The 25,282-nt window shown below is 43.8% G+C and overlaps 1 protein-coding gene across 2 annotated transcripts in view; it reads left to right on the top strand.

The window, feature by feature from the left end:
- The first annotated feature begins 14,508 nt into the window (after positions 1-14,508).
- Positions 14,509-25,282, top strand: part of tns1a (tensin 1a) — a 77,858-nt gene continuing 67,084 nt past the window's right edge. Inside the window, exons 1-2 of one of the 2 annotated variants that reach the window (XM_069698196.1) lie at positions 14,509-15,017; positions 15,194-15,356. In XM_069698196.1, the coding sequence (XP_069554297.1) occupies positions 15,261-15,356 (96 nt within the window). In that variant the 5' untranslated portion in view covers positions 14,509-15,017; positions 15,194-15,260. Of the gene's footprint in view, positions 15,018-15,193; positions 15,357-21,513; positions 21,751-25,282 lie in introns of those variants that run through there. The other variant, XM_069698197.1, reaches the window with a different exon arrangement.

Below are 25,282 nucleotides of genomic sequence, written 5' to 3'. Positions count from 1 at the left end.
GCTCGCTTGTATCATCGCCAGACTGGAGGATGGAGATGGACACAGCCTGGCCTCTTTAATGTGAGGGATAAGGTCTTGCAGATGATGATTTGCAAAGTGTTATTGATGGTGTAATTCTAAAACGACATCAGTGACCAATATTCCACTGAAAAGCCATGTTGGAAAATATATATTCATCTTGAAGTTAAAATTTCCATTGAGAGAGAAAAAGACATTATGGAAGAACGGATTAATTTCAATTAGATAATTCCACTGAAGTATGTTAAGTGTGTACATTTAGGCACAACATGCAGATTTGTTTGTTGTATGACTCTAATTTTAGTGCAGGTTTGTGTTTCCAACATTTAGCACCCTCAGTGCAATGAGTATCTGCATCCCGTGGAGCTCATATTACTGTGGGTGCACGAGAGCTGTCATAATCCGAAATGAATAGTGTGTGTGTGTCCTGTCGGGATCACAGTGCCAGCGCAGCTTCATTAATCTCTCAGCATCATGGGACTTGTCTGAACTCTAAAAGAGGGCTAGAGAGAACAAGCTGCCCCCCGGGGAGTCACTCCGTTTACCCTCCACACACTCGGGTCACTCTTCATATCACACACTACACCACTGTACAATGTCAAAACCACTGCTGCTGATCTGCACAGAATGTGTGTGCTGTGCAATATGCGCCAGCAATATGCTGGAGAGTGATGGGAGGCGAGAGGTGAATGTTAGACAGCGAGATGTTCTCGGTATGTGGGTCATGCTGAATGTGTTGCAGGATTTCTCCCAAGTAGCAAAAGGCAAAACTGTGCCATGACTGTATCATAAATATTTATTTCCCCTCAAAAATACATATGAAAGCATATATTTTCAAGATTACATGACAAAACACACACAGAGACACGGTTGCTTTCCATTAAATCAGGTAAGAGATAATCATAATATTTGGGATTTCTTACGTTGTCGTCCTGCTCAAGAACAGCTTTTAGCAGCTTTGGACATGATGGCAGACAAAGTAATATTCAGATGACTGGCGTTATTTGTCCTGAAATGAGTCACAACATAATGAAATCCCCCGTTTTCTCTGCCTTTTAAAGCATTGCGCTCTGTACTGTACAGACTAGTCCCGAGCGGATTTGACCACAAACACTTTTCTCCCAGCAGAAAAGTGGAAACCACTTTGCTGTGTGTAAGATGAATGAGGAAATAAATGGCACTTTTTAATTAAACCGGCCCGGGAGGATGGAACACTTGCATGCTGCTCTGATCCAGCAGCCAGCCCCTGAAAAGGTTCCTCTGTGGTTCTCACTAGGTGTGTCATGCTGTATGCTGACAGCTCTTTCTTTGAGTGACGGTCATTTACATGTGCTCTGTGACGTGTTCATACAGCAGTACCTGCTATTCATTATCAGCCGCTGCAAATGTTAGTGTCTTTTTGGGTGTGTTTGAGTCATTGCAGCTGACCACCCAACCTTCTGGGGCTCTGTTTAGATTAGTTGGAAGACCTTTTGGTCAGAAAATAGTCAATGTCAGCTCGTTTATAGCAAAACAGCTCTGCACGTAAAAGTCGCAGTAAACAATACTTGTGCATGATTATTGTAACAGCCAATTTAGATGTATTTAGTTAGTTGGTTTAATTTGAGTTTTTTTTGTTTCTGCATGATCATGCCTGAGATCCAAACTCCTACAGCTAAACTTTGTCACCCTGCTGTTGCCGCCGCTGAGCTGGCACAAAAACGATGTTTGACTGCCGCTGGTTTGTCTCTCCTCTAATGAGCTCGGTGTACGATTTAAATCTTGTTTTGCGCCCTTGGCTCCTGGCATTGCGGAAAAAAAACTAGCGGACGGCCAGTCTGTCACTGGTAAACCAGACATTCGACATCTGCCAACGGCCAGCTGAGTCCAGAGAAATGCCAAATGCACTTTGACCTTTAACGGGACTAGGAGGGATGGTGAGGAAGCAACAGATTTCTCTTTTAACCTGCTAAAGCACACTGCAGGCCTCCACATGAAAGTAGTAGGAAAAGGACAAAGGGTGAATCATCGTATGTGTAGCTGCGATGTTACAGGAGCCTCAACGATTGAAAATGTTCTACATGACTGAGCTGCTGTGCTGGCTGGCGAGAGTCAACAGTCCTTTTCTCAGTAGCTCTCATCAACACAAAACTGCTTATCTATATCCATGTTTTTATTTGCACAGCAAATGAGAAAATGTTGGCGGTGCTGAACCAGGGCGATGTCTTTTCCTGCAAGCTGAAGGCTCCTCCATGCAATTTGTCCTGAGTTTAGCTTTTTATGGTGCAGAGCATACACAATGCACTCATGCAGCGTTCTCCAGCCCCCGTATGTGCATTAGCAGTATATTGTACATTGGCATTTTATTTTTGTAGGAGGTAAAAAGCTTTTTACTGCCAACATCCATCAGTCAAAGGACTCTAGCGTATTCAGTGAAGAATGATTTTTTTCTCAATAGCAGGAATAAAAGCATCCATTTCATTTCCTTATTTCCTCCCACAGTGGGCTGACTGTTGCCAAGGTCATAGGCAGTCTTTGCATGTTTTAACGTTGCTTAGAAAGTACAAGACACTAACACTGAAGGTGTGCTGATGGATGTTCCTGTCGCGACAAAAGTATCGTTACAGCGCGACCTTTGAAGAATTTGGTTCTTTGAGCACGAGGTCAAGCACTGGCCGTGTTCATGTATGATCTGTGGAGCGATAACTGACATCCAAACCCCTTTAGCAATTCTTGCTTCTTTTGTGCTCCAGTGTCAGATAAAGTCGATTCAGAGAGGAGGTGTGAACAGAGAGTTTAACAGGAGAGGAGGTTTGGGATGCAGCCGAGGGCCTGCGGTCCCCCGGTGATCGGCGGTGCCTGTGTTTTACTGTTGCTCTGCGCGCTGTGATCAGCAGATGCATCGTAGTGATGATGACGCGCTGAGTAGAACAAAACTGTGTTTAATGGGCTTGAAGCTCAGCTGCTGTGCGCTGCTGGCACAGAACAAAGAGGAGGTGCAGGTGAAGGGTGTGTTTTGTTTGAAAGAGAGGAAACCCGCAAGAAAACACGTCTTATTTGTGCAGCTGTAGTGGAGTTATGCAATCAGTTTTATGTTTTATATTCCTTTTGAAGAGGTAGATTCAAATCTTGAGCTAATTTGCATTTCTCTGTAAACTATGTGAACTATTGGCACAGCTATACGTGAAGTTAGATGCCAAGATCAGCATTTTCACACGCATGTACTGACATGACAACATGCTGATGTTTAGCAGGTGTGATGACGACCATGTCAACCCATGTTATTTAGTTCCTCAATGTTGTTAGTTTTGCAATACACAAACCTCCACCGATTGATGATGCTTGATGAAAAGTCACGGTACCATCGGAGTCATTTTGGATTCACCCTCTGTGCTCTGTTCACGTCTGTGACAAATTTCTGTCTTATAAATATGTTTCAGGACTTGAATCTAAAAGCACGGGAGGCACGGTGGTGCAGTGGTTAGCACTGTCACCTCACAGCAAAAAAGGTTCCGGGTTCGAATCCGGTCCTGGGCCTTTCTGTGAGGAGTTTGCATGTTCTCCCTGTGCTTGCGTGGGTTCTCTCCGGGTTCTCCGGCTTCCTCCCATCATCCAAAAACATGCACCTCAGGTCAGGTTACCTGGCGCCGCGGTCGTGGCAGCCTGCTGCAGCATCTCCCCCCTGAGAGCCCCCCTGCTGTAGTGAAGAAATTTCCCCTCGGGGATTAATAAAGTGTATAAAATCAAATCAAACATTCAGTACGAAGGTGGCGCCAGAGGTGAAATCAGTAAATTGCATCCTCGTGGGACCGTGAATATTTGTACCTGCTAAAAACTCATCTGCAAGGGGCACCCCTGTTTCCAGGAAAGCCCTTCCACTGACTACTGAACAGCATCCAAGCCACAATGGATGTTTTGTTGACCTTCACGATCAAGTATCTGTACAATAGCCTGACTCCTCAGCCAAGAGACTCTAATAAAGCTAATGGAGCAAAAGAGAGTGGAGAGAATAGGGGAGGAGACCAGGAGACAGCGATGCATAGGTTCCCGGTCAAACCTCCTCTCTGAGGCGTACAGGCTGAATGTATGTGACGGCTCATCGTCCATGTCTGTCTTTACGCGAGCGCTTCCATTTCTCTGTTGTTCTGTTCCTCTCCCACTCTCTCTTCTTTCATGTCTGTATAATCCTCTTTTGTATGACTCGTTCATACACTCTGCTTTTTAATCGGGATAATTAGGCTTAGACTTCTCCCTTGCCATTCCTTTCCTACAGAAAATGGTGGAATATGTGGACTAAATAATGCCCCTATTATTGAAGGATAATCACCCAAAAAATATTTAAAGGTCATATTTTTGTGAAGATGAGGCGGGGAGGTGGGGGTTTATGGTCCATGATGCTTCAGATTGTCAAGAACAAAATCCATTTTAGTGACAGCGCTGCACTCGACAGTAGGAAATGAGGCTGCGTCACAGAGTCCTGCTCAGCTTTGCATGACTTCTGCCGCGTCTTTTCTAATTTTCCCTCCTTTTCCTGACACACAGATGATCTCGAATCATTGTTGTGCTGTGTGGCAGAAGTTTAAGCACTTTTTGCAAAAAAGTATTAATCTTATGGAAAGCAATGAGTGATGTTTTCAAAAGGAGAGTAAAAAACAGATTCTACAAGAGCTGAAGGTCACACTGCAGCAGAATGTGTTTGAGTTTTGAGTTATATTTATTTTCATCAGACAATGACTTAGTTTTTTAATCAGTTTGAAAAGCAAAAAAAGCTGCTTAAAAATTAAATTTTTCAAATGAACCTGGACCAAAATTGTTATTTTAGAGCAACATTTTCCCTAAATTACACTTTATGACTGTTGTAACAAAAGAAATATTTAAGAAATATTTAATTGAATGTGCATACACTTGCTTACTCTCCTGCCACTTTGCTTTTCATGTTCCCCTCACCCTAAAATCATCGCCTCCTTTTTTTTTTTTTTTTTTTTTTACTTGTTTCAAGAATAATATAAATCTCAGTCCTCGGTGAAAGGACTTAAGATAAACATTTTTTGCAGTGCAGCGGTGCCGAACACTTTTGCTGCTCAGCAGCCGCAGTAACAGTTAACAGGATTAGGCATGGCTTACATAAACATCTCCCATGGCAACAGCGCACCGGCGCCAGGCAAAGGCAGGGAGAGGAGCCGTCACCGGAAACCATCATGTTCAGTCTGGTCAGCTGAGTGTCAGCTGGCTTTGATGCATCGTGTTTACAGCCGTCTGTTTCCTGTGAATGCAAAATATGTCCATTTTAGCTCATCCTTTAGTCCCCTGTGGATCTATAAAATCTTGTTATGCAGCCAAATAGTCAAACCCATCATCATCAATTTTTGGCGCTGAAAAATTATTCTACAAATTTTGTCATTATCTCTAATATATTATAGATATTTTGAGCAGTTTTGTATGATTTAGTTTTAGGTCAATCAGAAAGGCTGCAGCTGGAGTGCTCCCTGTATGTTTGTATAGCTTCAGTACAGTCTGTGTTTGTGTACATCAGTGCTGTGTGGCCTGCCGGTCTTGTGACAGCTTGGCAGCGATGCCTGAAGTTGTGTCCCATTGGATATAGTAGGCCTTTAGAAGGGTACATTTCCCATAATTCCCTCAGGAGAGACACATTGCTCACTGCCTCTCATGGCCTCAGCTCTGAAGGAGAGTAGAGGTCTCTCTGTCTCTCGCTGTTTGCCTCGAAGTGTCTTTGGTGGTACGTGCTCAATATTTTCTGTCCGCGGGCTTGCAGGAACTTCTTAAGGGGCCAAGGAAAATTTGTCATTTTGGTTCTTATCTGGCCTGCATAGTTCTGTGCTGAGTGTACACCCGGTGTCACGATGTGACTGGTCGTTTAGAAGCTGGACAGCAGCTCAAAACAGACACACATTTACCCTTGTAGCCACACAAATGCACACAGCGCCGGGCTGAAGGGAAGGTTGATTGGCTGTCCCGAACTAAGCCAAAAGTCCAATGAATAATAAACATGTCACCCCAAAATGATGCAGTTTCAGTCACCTTGTTTTGGAGTGAATTGTGACCTCTGATGGGTCCAGCAGTCTATTTTAGAAATTGCCGAAACGTAGTGATACAGAAACTGTCCTTCTGTCGCTCGGTAAAGCAACCTACGTTCATGTCAACTTAACAAAGAGCTCTTGTGACCGTGCGAGTCAGGACATGACCGTGTTAAAGTCTAATGGTGGATAACGGATTGCCATCAGCCATCTTTTATTGACGTAAACCAAGCAGTTCAGTGGCTAAACCAAACCAAACTCAAACAGCAGCAGCAGATCAGAAATATGGATCAAAGCATGAACCGTTTATTTGCTGAAACCATTTCTGTTTGTAATTGTCATCCACCTTCATTTTCTGCTGTTAATGTGACCTCCTCCCTCCTCTCGAAGTGTTTCTGCCTTTTGTCTTCTCTGCACCGTCCTTTCCCGGTCGTCCCTTTTCTTCCTTCTCTCTGCCTCTCAGCTGAGATAAGGAGATTTAGAGGGAAGGGAACTGCTGCAGCGTCTTGCAGCTAGGAAGTGTTTTCCCCTTTGCTCTTTTTATTTTTTTTCATCCATTTTCCTAAATGTTCTTATTTGGTGACCGACTTCAGTGCCACTATGTAAATTTCATGTCAGTCATTGTGATAGTTAAGTCCTTCTCTCATCTTTCTGGCTTCTGTTTTGCACCTCTCTTGCTCTTTGTCATTCAAGGCCATGGTGTCCTGTACTTTGAAGCAAATTGTAGTTCTGTAGTCATGTACAGACAAAGGACCCTGAGAAACAGCACTCTGGCTTGCAAATCATCCTCGTGCACAAGGATGGATCGCCATCTTTAATCAGGATAACAGGATAACGTCACAGTTTTGTACATAACAGACTGCTTTGGAAAAGGTTTGGTTGTGTTTAGGCAAAAAAAACGACTGGAGGAAGAACTCTCTGGAGGAACTTTTCTTTCTTTCAGTTCCTTTCTGAAGTGCCACAATGCACACATTTGTCTGTGTCAGTGGCATGCAGAATCGCACTTCAGCTTTCTGTTAACGTCTACACTCATTATGGTTTCCTTCACAGTGACATGGCATTGGGCGAGAACTCTTTTGCCCTGAACATGGAAGCAAATCGTTTCTATCCCTAAGGCCCGATAAGTGTCCTCTCGATTGGTCCAGACAGATCTCCGCATCTTCGCGCTGCACAGTAATTGTTGGGATTACAGCATTTTCTTGTGAGCAGCTTTAAGTGTGTGAAAGACGATGCTCCTCATTCATTCTGTTGCCATGCGACAGACAGTTTCAGTAACCAGTGTAACAAATAAACTGTTAGGGAATATGACCAGATCTTTCACTGGAAACCCCAGTAAGACTCTACAAAGATGTGTATGAAAAGTGCAATAATTGATTGACAAGCTGTGTAATGATAGACATTAGTCTTTTGTCTTCCATATAACGCATCACAGTGGAACACGGTTCATTATATTAAACATTATTTTAATTATTCCATGTATAATTTAACCAGCATTTGCAATTTGCAGACACTGGTTCAGCTCGTTGAGTCACTTGTTGAAAGTTTCTTGACATGAAAATGTATTATTTATTTATTCTGTTTAGACTGCAACTGAAATTGAACTGTGCCAGTATGTTTTATCAACACAGAGATTGAAATTAAATTTAGTGAATGAAATATACCCTTTAAAATGAAATAATATGGACAGCAGCACTCAAGGCCGTTTTACAATGTGCTCTGCCCGGCGTCATACAATCTGAAATACATGTTGTGTGATTATCCAGAAGACAGTTGTTCTCGACTCAATGTTCTCTCCCTCTGGTTTTATGGTTATTTCCTCTAATCTTTATCCTCAGCACTGCAAATTGCCCCTATCCTCATATCACACTGCTGAGTCTTTACGGATGAACTGTATTGCGCTGAACTGTCACTTTGCCTCACAGTACAACACAGTCTCTGCAGTCAGTGTTCAAATGCAAGGCTGTGATTGGTGATAGATGTGTATAATTAGACTGAGTAAAAGCCCCGTAGTCTTCCCATCGATTTCGATGCTCATTTAGGGAATTAAGGGGTCGGCAAAATCCACAGCACAGCAGACAGGACAAGGGGATTAAATGTAAGTGCCATCTTTCAGGTAGCAAAACTCGCTTTCCTACATGTGCTTACAGTAATGTTGTTAAAGTGTGTTTTATTTGCAGGCTTGATCTCTAGAAGAAGATGTTTGTTTGTGGTTTTAAGTACCACAAGCCACCTACATACAGCTGTTTGCGTTGACATAAAAAGTTTGACCGTGGGCCATGCTTGACGGATACAAGTTGTGACATCACAAACATACGGAAGTTCAAACGGCACAGCTGTATTTAGAGAAATCCCATTCCTCACATTGTGACACTTTCAGAATATAGCACCAAGACCAGCTTTAAAATGAAATAAAATAGAAATCTGAATTCATACAACATGGGACCTTGAAGCTATTTTATACAATGATATCTGAAGGAGAAACCCGAACATGCTATTTATTATAGTTAAATGTTTTATTTGTCCTGTGCTGCCCAGGATAAATCAATCTCAGCTGAAATGTGTACGTCTGACATTGTTGTTTCTGTTCTTTTTATTGTTGCCACCCCCTCTGAAAGGGGGGGGTCCAATCTGAACACTGTGTTCACCTTGAGATGTCTCCCCTGGCACTGGTGTGTTTGTCGACCATGAGGGGGTCTTTAACCTACATAGGTAGCTCCATTAGCAGGGCTAAAAGCACGCTAAAAACTCTACTGGAAAACAGCCAAGTCAGCAGCGGGACATGAGCTATGAGGTTGGATGTTAGGACATAAGGGGGGGAGGGGGAAGGGGGGGGGGGAGAGCTTCCCTCAGGCTTTTTCCAAGCTTGTTCCAAATGAAAATAGCCACAATACACTATCCTGCTGCCGCGTTGCAGGTACACATCCTGTGATGACCAGAAGGAGGACAATAAGTTAGATTTGATAAATGTGCTGAATGGGCACATTTTCCGTATGCATATGGGTGTTTTTTTTTTTGTGTGTTTTTTTTTTTGCAGGAACATTCCGATGACACTGACAGAGATTTTATGGTTATTTTATTGCTCTGCTTGCATTGCTTGGGGGGAAGTGAGGTAGCAGCGGCAGCTTTGTTGCTATAGTTATGAGGGTGGTAATTTCCTTCATATGCAGGAAAAGGGGTTTCAAAATGATTTGAGTAAATAGGTCTAATTATGAAGAAGCGAAACAAATGTCCTATTTTCAGTCTATACATCTGGTCAATTTATTCAAATATGCTGTTGAGCTTTATCACATTTTAAAAAGGGGGAGTATAGAGTATATGCTGCTTTTTTTTGGGGCTCTCTGTTGGTGTAAAACTGCAGCAGCAATCCTGATAACTGTGTTTCCTTCATTGAGAATTACCCCCTCACTCTGCTGACTATATTTTACCATTGTCAGCTCCGAAAAGCCAAACAAGAATCAACCCACTTGCTTAAGGCTTGTGAAGGTGAAAGCTGCACAGTGCGGATGATTTACAAGGAATGGAGTGGAGAGTCGGGGGGGTGGGGGTCGATTCTAATTTGGCCACGGACTGCAGCTGATTGCGACGATAACGTTGCTGTTGAGTTGCATTACGCTACTGTCGTCTGGCTGATACCTGATTGCAGCTTATCGGGGACGTTTACATCACTGATTAGCTTCTGGCTGCAAAAGGCTGAACCCAAATCAGCTGTCCTTGTCCAAGACTGCAGGACAGTAAAAGTGACAAAAGTCCACATGGAATCCTTGATCATTTTAATTATATTAGAGCACAGAAAGAAAATGTATAGGGATTTGCAAAATAAAAGAAAGAAATTATAGCATAAAATGGAGCAATGGGGGTTTGTTTGCACATCCTGTCTGAACAGTTTCCTACGCTGTCATGGCCCAGATTTGAACAACAGCGCTCAAAATAACATATAGATTGTAATAACCTGGAATTGTCCTTTAATAGCTACGCCTCCGGTCCGTTTGGCAGATAAAACGAAACAAATTGATCATGTTGTTTCAAATGTCCTGAGAGAGTGTAGATATACTTCTCTGTCAATAGCTTCATCATTACCTCTTCTGTCCCCTCCTTCCTTCTCCCTCGGGGTCGGAAAAAAGGTTGGAAGTGTGTGTGTGTGTGTGTGTGTGTGTGTGTGTGTGTGTGTGTGTGTGTGTGTGTGTGTGTGTGTGTGTGTATTGGGGGAGGGGAGTAGACGTTTCTAGATAACTGAGTTTCCCTTGGCAGCAGGCCCCGGAAGTGTCACCGCTCATAGACCTCCACTCTAAGCGCATCCAAGTGCTTCCCCGTCCCTGCACATAACTTGCTCCCGCTAAAGATGAACCTGTCACCTGGAGGTTTTTCCAAGCCGAGGTGGACTCCATGCTCCATATGCGTGCAGGGCAACTCAATCTCTAGCTCCACCTTTCCTCGAGGTAGTTGTCCTGAGACCCACATTTGCAGGAATATGATCAAATTCGGCTTCGCACAGTCGGTTAAAGTCCTGAAATGTTTGGAGATCACTGAATTACAATGATCCAGTGTCATTGAGAATTACTGATCAAAGCACCTTCACTTAATAGACTGAATCATTGATCACAGGCCATGAGGGTCACCTCTGTCTCTGCAGCGCTTTCACTTGGATTAGATGTGTGATGAAGAGGGACATTTCCGACACAACAAGGTGTCGTCATTACTATGTATTATTATGTATTATGTATGACACCCTGCACCCAGGAGTCAGGACTGGCATGCCTACAGTGCCAGGGCAAGGGAGGCTTTATTCTGCATGTGCATGTGTATGTGTTTTAGAGATTGAGCTTTATTCTTTTGCACAACAAATGTTGAAATATCGACAATTCCATCTGTTCTCTACAAGAAAACAGCGCAAATTCCTTTTAAAGTAAGCTACTACTGAGGCAGAGACATAAAACACAGGAGTTAAAATGGAGGTGAAAGTACAAAGAGGGAATGTGAGGACGAATGGGAGAGAATTGGAAGGCAGATGAGGCTACATGTTAGTGAATGATGAGGTGTGTGATGGGACCTAATCTGCTGTCTGCTCAGTACAGTGCACACTCTGTGCGCTGAATGTGAATGGGGTGATGCTGGTGCAGAAAACTAAACTCTGCACCTCCCTCTTGTCTCGTGTTTTTCTCGCAGCTCGTGCACCATGCTGTCCAGCCGTTCCCTGCGACCATCCTTGGTCCGTGTCCGTTGTGGATTTGTATGACATCACCGCAAGGCTGCAAAATCTGGCGGTGAGCTGCTTTTACTGATCATTTTAATTATGTGCTTTTGTGGGACAAACTTGTTCGCAGCTGCAATGCCACATGTCCAAACAGTCCCGTCCTGCTCTCTGTTTGTCATCCCGAATATTCGGGTGCATGCATGAAATTTAATGAGCCACTGTTTCACTGAGACTGTGTTGTTTATCAAGCATGCAGTTTCAGTACAAAAGGCATTAACTCAAATGACATTTCCTCAAGTTTTGTTTGCATGTGATGAGAAAATGAAAACAGAAGGTGTATGTGTGCAGGTAAGGCCTTAAAACTTATGATAAGTAGCATGTTCTCCTCAAAACAAAACATCAAGCAACATTAATGGACAGGATTTCATCTATGAGTGTGAACATTTAAATCTTATACAGTCCTTAAATGTATTTTGATAGAAATCAAACTACCAGCATTTAAATAATGATGAGAGAATATATTATTAAAAAAAACCCACCTGAAAATCATTCAGGACATTAGAGGGTAGGTTGATGCTGAAACAGTAAATTTCCTGTTTCTGTGCAATTGGTGAAAAATGATAGATTCTGATCCGGCTGCAGATGACAGTAGAAAGTCATTGTGGGAGAAGTTTTTTTTTTTTTTTTTTTTTTTTTTTTGGGGCAGCCTGGACTTTTTCACAGGGTTTCCAGTCAAACGGATAGGCAGTGTGACAGGCCAGTCAATAGAAGTCAGCAGTGATTATGCAAGTTGCTTATGCCTAATGAGAAAGGTCAGTGCATTGCCAAGAGAGTGGGACACATGCCCAGTCTCACAGCAAGATGTACAGTACACAGTGCTGTAGGATACAAAGACATAGTCCTCATTGCTATGTCCTGTGGAGAGTGAAATATTAGAGATGGAAATGGACATGGTGGAATGTTTTGTCCTCAAAATATTACGTCTTACTAAAGGGCTACCATTTTGCGTCAGTGTCTTTAGCTGGACCTTTGTGGTAAAGAAAGGTATTTGCTTTTCCTGCATTACAGTCATGAGACATGTGCTTTGCAGAAAGGATTGTTGAAATTTAGATGTGAATTTCTATTACTATTATTCCATCTGAGGTAAATATTCTAAATGCAAGATGAACTGTACATGGATAACTAATCCTCAACACTGTGGGGGTTTATTTTTATTATTCCAGGTCGATATATTTTTTTCTAACTGTTGGTTTTGTCATGAGTACTTTCACACAAAACAAATACTACAGTCGAACACGCAGGCTGATAGGATAGTGAGTAGTTCATGTAGTTTACTTTTGGATGTCATAAAGTTGGTAGAAAGCAGGCAACAGTGTCACGAGTGAGGAGGAGCATGACAAGATATTCATCACTGGATGATGCCGAATCATTTCTTGAATTTTTTTCTGAAGAACGAGCTGGGGCAAATCTTTTCGGATCTTTTTTTTGAACGAGTGTCGCAAATTTACCTCGCTGCCAGTATAAATAGTTTTGATGTGAAATATTTGCAGGCGAGTATTTTGACTCTTTGTGTCGTTTATGCTTCACACCCCCGGACTATCGGACTGCACGTATTAGACCGTATCACTTGTTCCTTGTACCTGGATTACCACAGCTACATGTCCTTTAACAACCCGGCCACAGAAGGCTGGTATTACTCGGGTCATGACACCTGAGCAAAGCTGTGGGATACAGTCAGAGGCTGTGGGAACAGCAAAGCATGTGACCTCATCTTTCAAATAATTAACAAAGATTTGATGAATTTATCATTATTATTGTTTGTTTACTCAGGGAAAGCAATTAATGGGCTCAAATCAAGAGTGAAAGAATGAAGACTGCCTTTGCCTGCGTATCACAATGGAGCTTTGTGATATTGCATTTTTCATGTTCATATATTTTATTATGGGCCATATAAACCCAAAATAACACTGGATTTTCTTCCTTTCTTTATTCCTTTTCTTAATGTTTAGAAGCTGAGCATAAACAGGAACATAAATAGATAATTTGCATCATATGTATTTAAATAAATTGTGAAATGCTGCAAATGCATAATATGCTTTGTGAGAAATAGTTACTAGCAGAGGCTCTGACATGAGATTTGATTCACTCAGTCAGTTTGTACACAAAGATGACGCACTGTATGTATAAGCTGAAAGATTTGTATTCTTTTATTGCCAGTGCATTTCCATATGGCCAAACAATTTGTGTTATTTTCCCCCCCAAACGCCCCCTCCCCACCCCGTGCCCCTCAGGCTAAGCTAGCTTTGGTTGACAGAACAGCATCCTCTCTACACTTTATCTCCCTCGCTCATTGCTTTGATGTGTTGTGATTGCGTTGGTGTGGCGGTGGTGTGCTGGGTGGGAGGGGTTGGAGGGCTCGGATAGGGAGGGGGGGGGGGGTGTAGCACAGAAAAGCGTTCTGCAGTGAGAATGTGCTCCCACTGAAGCGTAGAGAGACTGCAGCAGAGTGAACGGGCTTGTGCACCACCTGCAGTCGAGTGTGTGTGTGTGTGTGTGTGTGTGTGTGTGTGTGTGTGTGTGTATGAGAGAGAGAGAGAGAGAGAGAGGGAAATAATCACCCAAGACATAATGATTCAACACCCTGCTCCTCTCCTCTTCTGTCATCCTCCATCCTTTCTTCCTCTGCTCCCTCCTTCGCTGCCTTCGACCCAATTCTCCACACACACTACAGTCGTCACCCTGTGCCTGCCTCGTATCAGCCTCGCACCGTGTCGGCTGCTGCGCGTCCATTCGTGTGTGTGTGCATTGCGCATGCTGGTGTGTGTTTTCACCACTGGTATCTGCTCAGTATTCTCAAACACATTCTCGCCGGCTGCGTCTCTCCTTCCTGCGACTTGCTGCTTTTCCTTTTTGTCATCCTCGTCCTCTCCTGATGTCTCTCGTCCGTCCCTTTTCGACTCCCCCGTTCACTCTCCCCGTCCATTCTGTCGCTCCTCCACCTCTCGCAGTGATCACTACTTGATGCGCACTTTCGTTCAGACGCACATCGCCGTCTTCTCTTCAGTGACTTTGGCTCGGACTGTGAAATATAAACACTGAAAGAACACACTCAGTCTGTCGTTCTCAGCAGAAACCTCTTCTGTCACCCATCCTTTTTTCTTTCTTTTCCAAGCGTTCTGCTCCCAGTCATTTCTCCCTTTCTCTCCCCCCCCCCTCCTCCCCACTCTTTTGCTCCCCTCCTCCCGCTCTGACTGAGTAAGTGCTGCAGCATCAGTGCATGTGTGTATGTGTGAGAGAGAGCTGCACAGAGCAAGAGAGAGAGGGAGAGAGACGGACAAGTGTGTGTAAGCGGAGTGTGTGAGTGCGAAGCACCGGGGATCCTGAGCCTGAAGGGGAGCCGTGTGATGAGAGGAGGGCTCTTCTGCCTGTGGATGTATGTGCCAGGACAGCGTTATTTGCAGGCGAGCGTATGTGTGTGTGAGAGACAGCGAGTGTGGGCATGCCAGCGTGCGTGTGTGTATGTGTAACGGTGTCGTCGATCAGCGACGGGCTCTTCGCATTATGCAGCCGACGGTGCTCATCACACTTTGAGGACTGACTCATCTAGACCGGGCTGTGGAGACAGAAGAATGAAAGAGGGAGAAAGACAGATGGATGGAAAGACAGGGAGGCAGTTTTAGGGTCTTGATGCTCTGGGTCCCTCTAGACCATCCAAGGGTCTAGTCCTTTTTTGGGACGCCAGTAGCACCCCGTGTTCCCCCACAAATTGGAATTGCAGACACACAGCCAGACAGGTACCCAAAATTTCTTAAAAACCCCTGAAAGGAAAATAAATCCCCCAAATCATCGTCTGACTTAAAGGAAGGTTTTCACATCTGCTCCACGGACGAGGACAAGAGGTTCTCCTGTTTCCTGCGTGGTCTTTTTTTTTTTTTTTCGTTTGACATCGTTCTTTTTCGGGGGGTTGCAGGATCCTATCCCAGAGCCAGTGAGGGGGAAGATAAGAGGCTGGCAGACAAGACAGGACAGACGCAGGCATGGCTCGCCTCAACTGGTGCCTGGCTGCCGTCATCAGCTGGGGCAAGTTCCTCTTCGCCTGCTTCTTCCCTCTGCGGGGGGCCAAACGAGACAAGGTAAGACTTCTCAGAGGGGGAGATGGGAGACTGAGAGGGGATTCAGTGGGCTTAGAGGACGAGATCTGCACATGTGGTCCTTCATGTCTCACTTCAACCCATGCAAGGTTCCTTTCTTCTGCAATAATCTGCTAAGAATATATCTGAAATGATCCCCCTGCATGAGGTATACATCAGGATAGGCCTCTGTCTCAATCACACCACTCAACCGTGACATGCATGCAGCCGGCTTCACCTAAACCACCACATGACGTAGCTGTGAAAATGAGCTTGGTGGCTGGTCGTGGACCATGGGATCTGGAGAACCGGTTGGTGTCCCTCTAAGTGCTGATTCAAGGTCAGTGTTACATCTCCAAGAGGTCTCCAGGCAGCTGCTCCAGATAAAGATGGTGGGGGAACCATGGGGGTCAGATTTTGGATTTGCCTCTGGAACCAGGTGCTTGCAGCAACCACCTGGAGCAAATCATAGTTGCTCCTGATACATAGGGTCACCTTGCGTTCACAACTGCAGAATTGCAATGCACCATTATTGGGGGTTTGCGTATTCTGAAGAAAGAGCTCTATTCATCTCCTGCCATTTCCTGTCAACCTGCATTTGTTTGTTCTTGGGAAGGAGGCTGTGAGTCTCTCATCCCTATGACATATTCCCATGGTTGTATGGCACATGTGTAAGGCCAAGCGGAGTTCATTGAACGGCATCAGCCAAATGCACACTCTGTTTCTTTGTCTGTTTTCCCCGAGCAGGTCTTGGGTCTAAAACTGGACTGCAACCCCTGCTTTTCTGTTTTTCTTTACCAGATAATCAATCATGTGCAACAACTTCGGTGTGTCTAAATGGCACTATTTCCTCTTACGTGCTCACTTGCACACATACGAGGACACCACAAAGAGTGTCTGAGGTGATCTTCTGATGAATAGTGATGGGTGTGATCTTTTTTGGAGGTAATTTTTTTTTCTCTGGCCATCTCTAGAGCAAAAAAAGACCTTTTTTTTGTAGCAGTTGTCCTAAGGCTAGAAACAATGAGCAAATCAGCGTAATGCACTGCATCCTCAGCAGTTTTGAAAAATAATCTCTCCCCTATAGAGAATATTATCACAAGACACCTTTTGGGAATTTCATGTGCCCTCAAATCCTTTAATTTAATCCTCGTCTTTGGCCAATTATGTCGAATAAAACCCTTTGATCCTGGGCGTAAATATCAGTCAAAAGGTTTTAAACTTGAGTGTTGCAGTGCTGTAACTCTCCCTCGACTGTGAGCGCGCTGCCGTTGTAAGAACCATTTGGGCAGCAGCGGTGTTATAAAGTCTGGTGATGATGGGATTTTGCTCTTGGTGACGCCGTAACGTGCAGTGCTGCAGCCGCCCGTCTCTTCGAGCCCCAACACCCTCCCACCAGCACCAATACCAGCAGCAAACCCCCCCGCCCCCACCCCATTGCCGCAGCTCCTTATCTCTACACCCGCGCTCAATCCCACCACACTCCCCCCTGTCGCACTGTCTTGTATGTGTGTGTAAATGTGCGTGGAGCTTGTTAGTGCCTTTGCAGACACACACTCATTACATATCCTATACAACGAATCCCTAACCCATCATGTTTATTCAGTCCCAGCTTTTGCTCTGCCTCGCATGGCCTTTTTTCCTTTTGTTCGATTTTTTTTTTCTTTTCCCACCCTCAGAAACATTCGTACGTCGATAAATTATCAATACATGAATGAGGTGAATGAAGGATTTTGTACCATTTTTTTTAAGTGACCTCAGCTTCTTCATCATCACATCAGCCACATCTGCAATTCTTGGACCTATACTGTAAATTGGAACAAATGCTGGTCACCAGGGATGTACCCTTGTTAAGGTATAGATATTGTAACCCTGAGCATGGTTTACATTTTTCCCCTTTTTGCTTTCACCTCTGAAAGAACATTCTTGTATTCCACATAATAGAACTATCACTTGTTCACTATGTAGAAATTTTAACTTGTCTTAGTGTAACTCAACTTGTTTCCAGTATTTTATCAAGTGACGGTAATTCTCTCTTGATTCCAGGACAGCCACTTTTCTTAGTGTCTCAGGAAAGGCACTAATTTCTAGAAAATTATCTCATTTACTGGTAAAGATGTGGCACTTATTTGAATAAAATGGGGTTTGTAGGGTCTAAATAGTCCGAAATTAAACGTTTTATGGCACAAATTTGTACTTTTCCCTGTCTCATTAATAGTAATAGATGTGTTACTTGGAAAGAGTGTAAATTCAGAGTTAGAGAAAATAAATTCTGTGGATCTTGGTTGTCAAAATATGTCACATTTACACGTAGGATCATCAAAACTCAACTAAATATCTTCCCCAATGATCAGCTTGTATATTTTTGCTGTATAATCACTGATTTATGCAACATAAGCTGCTAAAGTTCTCGGCATATCACCAGTATATTTGTTAGAGCTGCCCTTCAACCGCTGAAGCAAGTTTTGGAAGAAAAAAACGAGCTGGACATGAGCTGAAAGAGCTCTCCAGTGCCCCCATCTTGTTTGATTGGACAAATAAATACATTTTTCCCCAGAGCAGCATCTTTTGCTGCGTACATGACAAACCATTCAGTCCACTGCTTACTCTGTCGCTCCAGCTGCAGCACTCGAGCTGCTCACGTGACCGACTGGGAGGTGAAAGTGGAGAGGTAAGGCTCTGTGTCTTCCCTCCAAGGACCGCTGTGAGGTGTTCAGTTTCCATGGCAACAGGGCTCACACAGTCCCCACATGATGGGGCTGGGTTACTACAGGAGATGGGCTGGGAATACTGTGTATTTCATTGGGAATGATGGTGGTGTTGTAAGAGCGAGATGGGAAAACGGAGAGGGAGGCAGAGGGACTCTGTGTAGAGGCTTTATCCATATGTGTTACTATGGTGACACTATTGTGGTACTACAGAGGGGTAACCCTCTCCTCAGTTTCCTCATCCTCATTTCCTGACTTTTCTTCATTCCTTTTCTTTTTTGTTTCTTTCTTTTATTTGACTAAATCATCTCTCCTTTCCTCTTCTATCCTCTTATGTTCTGTCATGTCTTTCACGTCATTTAATTTCCCTTCCCTTCCTTTCTACTCCTCTCCTCTTTCCTTTTCTTTGTTCCCATGTTCTTGTATTTAATTTCCTATAATCTCTCCCCTTTCTTCGTCTCTCCTGTCCTTTCCTTCACTCTTTTACTTTATTTTCCTCTTGTGTCTTTTCATCTCCTCCCTCATTTTTTTTGTCTCATTACTCTTTTTTCCCACTGTTCCTTTCTATTTTCTTGTTCCTTTCCCTTGAGGTCATCTCATTTTCTTGTCTTTTGGTGTTTCCTTTGCTCTTTCCTTCAACTTGTGTTTCCTCTCCTCTTGTCTCCTTCTTCTGGCTTTTCTTCTATCATTTAATTTCCTCTCATCTCCTTTTTCTCCCTTTCCTCTCCTCTCACCTTTCCTCCTGTCAAATTCTCCTCTCTGTTTCTTTGCCTCTGTTAAATCACATTTCTCTGTGTTTTGTATTTCTTTCCCTCTGTCTCCTCTCTTCTTTATTTGCTGTTTACTCGCCCTCACATTCATTTAACTAATGTCCCCCTGGGCAGTAAACTCAAGTCGAACTCCAGACAGCCAAAAGAGAGGAGGGTGGCGGGAAACCTGTCTACTGAATGGCTCCTTATTCTCTGCCTCAAGATTGCCTCTCCAGCAAATGCATGAAAACCTCATTCATTGCTGCTTGTATTTATCACATGCTCCCAACTTATCTTCCACACTGAGAAATGTCAACCAGCCGTGGCGAGCGGCATGCAGGTACCGCGCCCAGAGAATTGCAGACTCCTGCCCTGAATGGCTCACTGTATTCTGGGCCGGCGTTTAGCATGATGGATGCTTTGTTATTCTTGCATTAAAGCTTTAATGTGATGGATTCTCCAGCGACAGAAGAGGAGACTGCAGAGTCAATTTGGAATTACACATCTTCAACTTAGATTTTTTTTTCCCCCTTCTTCTCCTTTCTAGTTTTTGTTTAAGCAGTATATCTTGCTCAAAGTATCCAAAGATCTTGTCTTTACATTGGTGGTGATCAAATATCACTCTCTCTCATTTGTCAGTGCATATACATGTAAAACAGAGTTCTTCTGACCTTTAAAGCAATACAGCCGGCTGCTAATGTCATTAGTCCGGGGTGTAATGGAGAGTTTTACTGTGCCATGGTCTAAATTCACTTTTCCATGGGTACAATTCTGTGGGAGACTAAGTGTGTGTGTGTGCGCACACGCTTGTGCCTGCGCCTGCCTGTTTTCAGTGAGCTCCGGCATGTTGCATTGGGAATAAGGGAATAAGAACCTGACCTCACTGTGCAAAAATATTGTACTGAGGAAATACAGAGCTCCTGATAGCAGCTCCAAAATCAATGTAGTTTTCAGGTAGTAAAGTATCACTTAACAGGCTATTCTGGCTCCATCCAGGGAGAAAAAAAACAACATTACATGCACAAATGAGCTATATATGTAGACATAATCAAGCAATGCTTTTTGGTACCCATCTGCTGAGATTGTCGGAGGGTGTGTTGGAGGCCACTAGAGGCTGCTAGCAACCCAGTTTAGACCAGTTGGCTGCAGGGAAATAGTGGCTGTCATGCATCAAACAGAGGCACCAAAAATCCATTTAAAAAAACAGTTGAGTTAACATGACTGCACAGAGCACAACCAGTCACATTTCCCCTGTGTCCTGTTTGCTGACATTATGTTAATAAAATACGCGCAGAGTCAGACATACACACACACACACACACACACACACACACACACACACACACACACACACACACACACACACACACACACACACACACACACACACACACAGATTATGTGTCAGGTTAGCCTATGGATTGAGGTAACTGTTACAGTGGAAGTGATGGAGAGCAGCACAGATCAATAAAGGGTGTTTTCTCAAAATGAATTGGCTCTTAGCCCTTTATGGATCTGACTGTGGAGTGATGTAATGTGCCTGCACCGCTGATATAATGTTGATTCAGTGCTGTGCTGTACACATGCATATAGCAGACCCTCCACTTGTGTTGAGCAATATCTTCATGTATGTGGAAATATGTAGCATATGTACATGCTTTTGACACGGAAATATAAAAAAACACATGTAGGGTTACATGCAGGGATGCAGGGAGGACTTTATAAGATAGAAGTTCCCTCAAGTGAGATGCTAAGTCATTGCAAATCACTTCAGCTTCTTCTAAGTGGATAAAATGTATTTATCGACCTTTTTTTTTATTGTTTAACAAAGCATTGATACATAAATCTAATTTAAAAAAAAAAACTGATTGAAAACCATATACATGATGTCAAGGTATTGATATTAAATTGTGAAAAATGACACGAGACAACTTTAAAATGCAATGCAGTCCAATTACAGTTCAAAATTCCATCTCAGGCTTTGATGCAGCAGTTTTTTAATGGGCCGCCTGAGTCACGTCGGGATTCACCAGGCAAGGAGGGTCCTTTTATTGTGTGCATGATGTTGCATGCGAATTTGTGTATACAGTATCATCTAATCGTCACAACAACTTTTTTTTTTATTTTGTGAGCAGTTTGTCTGGACCCTCGGCTGTGTCACAGCAGCTGGTGAGTCCTGCAGATATTTTGAAGGAGGAGAGGAGATCAGGAAACAGGAAGGGGTTGCCGATGAAAAATTGAAGTGACATTAGCACAGACATGAGCGAGCATGCCTGCAGAGGAAAGGTGGAGAGAAAGAGAGGTGAAGGTATGCAATGCAAGGAAGCAAAGGGGGTGGAGGGTGGTCAATGAATAGTGTGTGTGTGTGTGTGTGTGTGTGTGTGTGTGTGTGTGTGTGTGTGTGTGTGTGTGAGGGGTAAAGAGAGAGAAGGAAAAGGAGGGGCTGACAAGGATCATTTGAGGAGAGTAGAGTTTTGGAAGGGAGAAAAATAAAGGCTGGGACTCGCCTCCCCCCTTTGCTCCACGGAATAAAGTTACCACACTTCAAGAGGGACAGAGAAGAAGGCAGAAGTGAGTGAGTGAACAAGAGAGCGAGCCAGAGGGAGCAGGAGTGGAAGAGGTAGAGCAAGCAAGCAAGGGAGGGAGGAAAGGAGGGAGAGAGCGCACATGAGGGAGACTGACTAAGGCCATCAGAGAGAGAAAACGAGCACAGCCTTCACTTTCCCACCCTCTGTGCACCTCGCACGTCTGGCATGGATCTATGTCGCCGAGGCCTGCATGGAACCGCCGGGAATTTCTGGGAATACCGTGGATTGGTGCTCTGAGGCCGGAGAGCCGTCAAGGGACTTTTTATTCAGGATGCCCTCCGTCTCTCTGTCGCTGCCCTCTGCTCTGGCAGGGAGGGCCCGGACCTGGGTCTGCCTCTCCTGCATGTTCTGGGTAAGACTCTGCAGACAGGGATGCAGGAAAAGATTTATCCTTTCAGAAAGGCAACAAAGTCCTGTCTTTTTGATGCAGTCGCTGGAAGCATGCCTCTTGATTAATAAGTAGGGGTACCCAAACCACATTTAGTCCTAGTTATGAATGACCTGATGGGAATGTTGCTCACAGGTTTGTAAAATGCTCTGAAAGACCTATCATGATGTTGTGGGCGGTTATGTTTGTGACCTGTAAAGAGGTGAACAGTTCATGGTCACAAGTTGTTTTAGAAATCACAGCACAGCAGCACCACTGTATCCTCAGTCTGTTGTGTGTGCCCAGTGTGTACGATTTGGCTGAAAGTTAGAGCATGAGATATCACATCCCTTCACTAACATCTTGTATCTTTTGGTCTCCAAAGGTCAAGTCTGTGTGGTTCCTTTCTCATTTGTCCCACCGTGCATCGAATAGCAGCAAAGCCAGCAAATCTACAGTAGTCAGTTCCCTTCTGTGATCCAGGCAGGACTAATCTAGTTGACTGCTCTGTGGCGACTTGCATCGGCGTGTTCTTGCGTCGAGTCCACGCGGCCTTGGCACTAGAGCTATTTCTGGGTTCTCCTGTATAATTTAATCTGCTGCTGCTCATTTCTCCTTCTATCTGGGACTGACTGAGTGTGTCAGGAACTGAGGGCCTTCCACGCAGCATCTTAGTTGAAAAAAATAAATAAATAAAAGTCAGGCACGCCAACCCCTGGTTCCAATGATGTGGATGGACATGTGGGCATGTTGATATGGACATTGGAAGACAAAGTTTTTGTCACATAAAGTCAGCGTTTAGGCCTGCTATGCTTCTCCCTATACCTGAAATGTGCTTTTTCAGATGCTCTTCAGCCACTTAATCATGTGTTAGATTAAAAAATTGGAGGCTTCTCTATGTTAACATATTGCCACATGACACATTACCCAGCTTTTTATGCACCCAGCTGCAGTATTACAGCATCTTTATTGGAGAAGAAGGTGGAATTATTATTATTTTTTTTGTTGTATAATGTATACACGGTGTGTAATGATCGCACCCAAGTGTTAAATGAGGCATCTGCCCTATTTTTCTGTAGTTTGCAGTGGAGGAGAGAGCCATGTAAAGGGAAAGAGGCAGGGTGGAGGCAAAGCTCCCACGCACCTCATACACAAAGTAAAGCCTTGAGTTGTCCAGATGCAAGGCTTCAGTTTCAACAGCATCACCCCTCACATCCACAACAAAAAGAGATGAACACTCAAGAGGAGAGAGAGGCAAATGCAGATGAATGTGGGGAGGCGTGGCATCAGCAGAGGGAGGAAGAGGAGTAACGAGGAGAGGCTGAGTGACGTGCGAGAAGCGGGTTCTAAGAAAGCTCCTTAAATACATGCTATTAATAATTTATCAGCCCCACGCACAGAGAGAGAATATTAGATTTGACATGCTGACAGAAACAGCCACAAATGCAGGCTAGTTCCTACAGCACCGGCCAAATACTTCTGTGAGCTCATTACTGCTCTACAATATGCTAAGCAGCTCTGCTATGAATAACAACAACAACAACTGTTATTTGACACAGCACTGGTGATATTTTTTTGAACATATTAGCTGGAGAATTTCCTGCCTGTGTTTACCCGAGCGCAGTCATGGTGCTCCAGTCAGTCCAGGGATTATGTTCGTGGTATCTCTGCACCGTCACATGTTTGGCTAAAGCCTCAAATGTTGTCTTCTGCCAACCACTTTCTATTTCCCTTTTCTGTTTCTTTACTGCAAAGTTCAGTGTTAAATAGTGTCAGTAACTGCCTTTATATCAATTGCAATGTCTTGACCGGTTAAATCGTACAATTTAAAGAACTATTAAAAGGTTACTTGGCTAGTTAAAGGGACCACGTAAATGACAGAAATATTTCCACTTTGTTCTCTTTAAAAAGAAAAAATACTTTATAGTATTCCTCAGCATTGTCGCGCAGACAACTTTGTACTGAAAGCATTTGATACAAACTCTTATCACTTTCACTGAAATTTAAAAACTTGTCAGTCTTGCAGTGTTGTTTGCTCTTAGTTTTCTTGTGCTTTCTGTGATGTTTATAATATTAATCATTTCCAAGTATACATTTCCCTTTACACCATGAACTTGTCAAACTATTTCCTTGAGTGTTGCAGTCCAGTAAAAAGCAGCTGAAACACTGTAAGGCTAGATGTATGGTAGATCCATCATGTCTTCAGTTGTCTAACAGAGTCCCTTATTGACTGAACAGAATCCCCAGAGAGCTCTGAAAATCAATCGGGCTTTGATTGGACCGTTACTGCCTGCCACGCCTCTGTGTGTGTGTGTGTGTCACCTCAATATGAGTGTGTTTGTGTGTGTATTAGGAATACTGGTAATAAGAGTGTATCTGCTGTAGCCCTGCTTAGTGATTAGCTTGCGTTGAATGAGGAGATTCTTGAGTAATGAATCTGTCTCTGCGTCTCTGTGTGGCCCCGGGCATCTAACTCTCCACGGCATCGTCTTTATCCTTTTACTTTGAAAGGACAAGTGCTGGATACTCGCGGTGAACTCACAGTTGAACACAAGGTCATTTGAAGTTTGATTCCAACATTTTGAGAACAACGGACAATATTTTAGAGAACCTCCTCTTACTTGAATATAAAGGGTTTGTTTCTAAAGATCTGTCTCATATAAAGGGTCAAGTTATCTCTTTTCTCCATTTTATGATGTTATCCACTTCACAGTTTGTAGGTTTGGAAATGAAGATGAGAGGGAAGTTCATATTTTTCCACATGGAATAATAACAGTGATGGTATCTGCGGTTTTGATGTTCATGTCCACCTCTGAACGACATGAAACTGCACTCGGACCTAGTTTTGGTCAACAGCCTCCAAAGGGACCTCATGTCAGCTGCCACACAGGCGGACTGTCTGCAGCCAGAGAGCCTTCCAGCTCTCGCTACAGCTTCCTCCATGCACTCGTGTCCTTACCCCCGTGTGTGTGTGTGTGTGTGTGTGTGTGTGTGTGTGTGTGTGTGTGTGTGTGTGTGTGTGTGTGTGTGTGTGTGTGTGTGTGTGTGTGTGTGTGTGGCGTGTGGTACTGTATCTTCAAGACTCAGACTGTCCTCAGAGAGTGTAGCTGTCACTCCGGCTAAACAATGCTCTGTGTATCTGTGACCAGGTGATTTATATCTGATGTGACCGGATGCCTCCCTCGAGGCCCCCGGGCCACCGGCAGCTAGCCCTTGACCCAGCTTCAGCATGCTTCCCGTGGGCACTGTGCACTACTCTGCCCCTACTTCTCCTACCCAGAGCTGGATCTCTGTCCACAAATTTTGGAAATGCTGGCTGTGATGTTGTATATCTGCTTGTGAAGGTTTCAAACGTCAAAAAAAGGGGTTACTGTAAAAGTTATCAACGGCCACTGGAAATACTGATGTTGAAGGACTCTCAAAACGAATAAGGAAATACCCATAAGCTCTAACACACAACTTTGTTAGTGATGTCATAAGCCAAAAACATGAAGAACCACTGCACTACTTGTTGAGA

The sequence above is a fragment of the Brachyistius frenatus genome, unplaced genomic scaffold, assembly GCF_029030835.1.
Source record: "Brachyistius frenatus isolate BFR_SWC_R1_liver_20210118 unplaced genomic scaffold, ASM2903083v1 Contig_26, whole genome shotgun sequence".
Classification (NCBI taxonomy): domain Eukaryota; kingdom Metazoa; phylum Chordata; class Actinopteri; family Embiotocidae; genus Brachyistius; species Brachyistius frenatus.
This window is presented reverse-complemented; position numbering and strand designations above follow the sequence as displayed.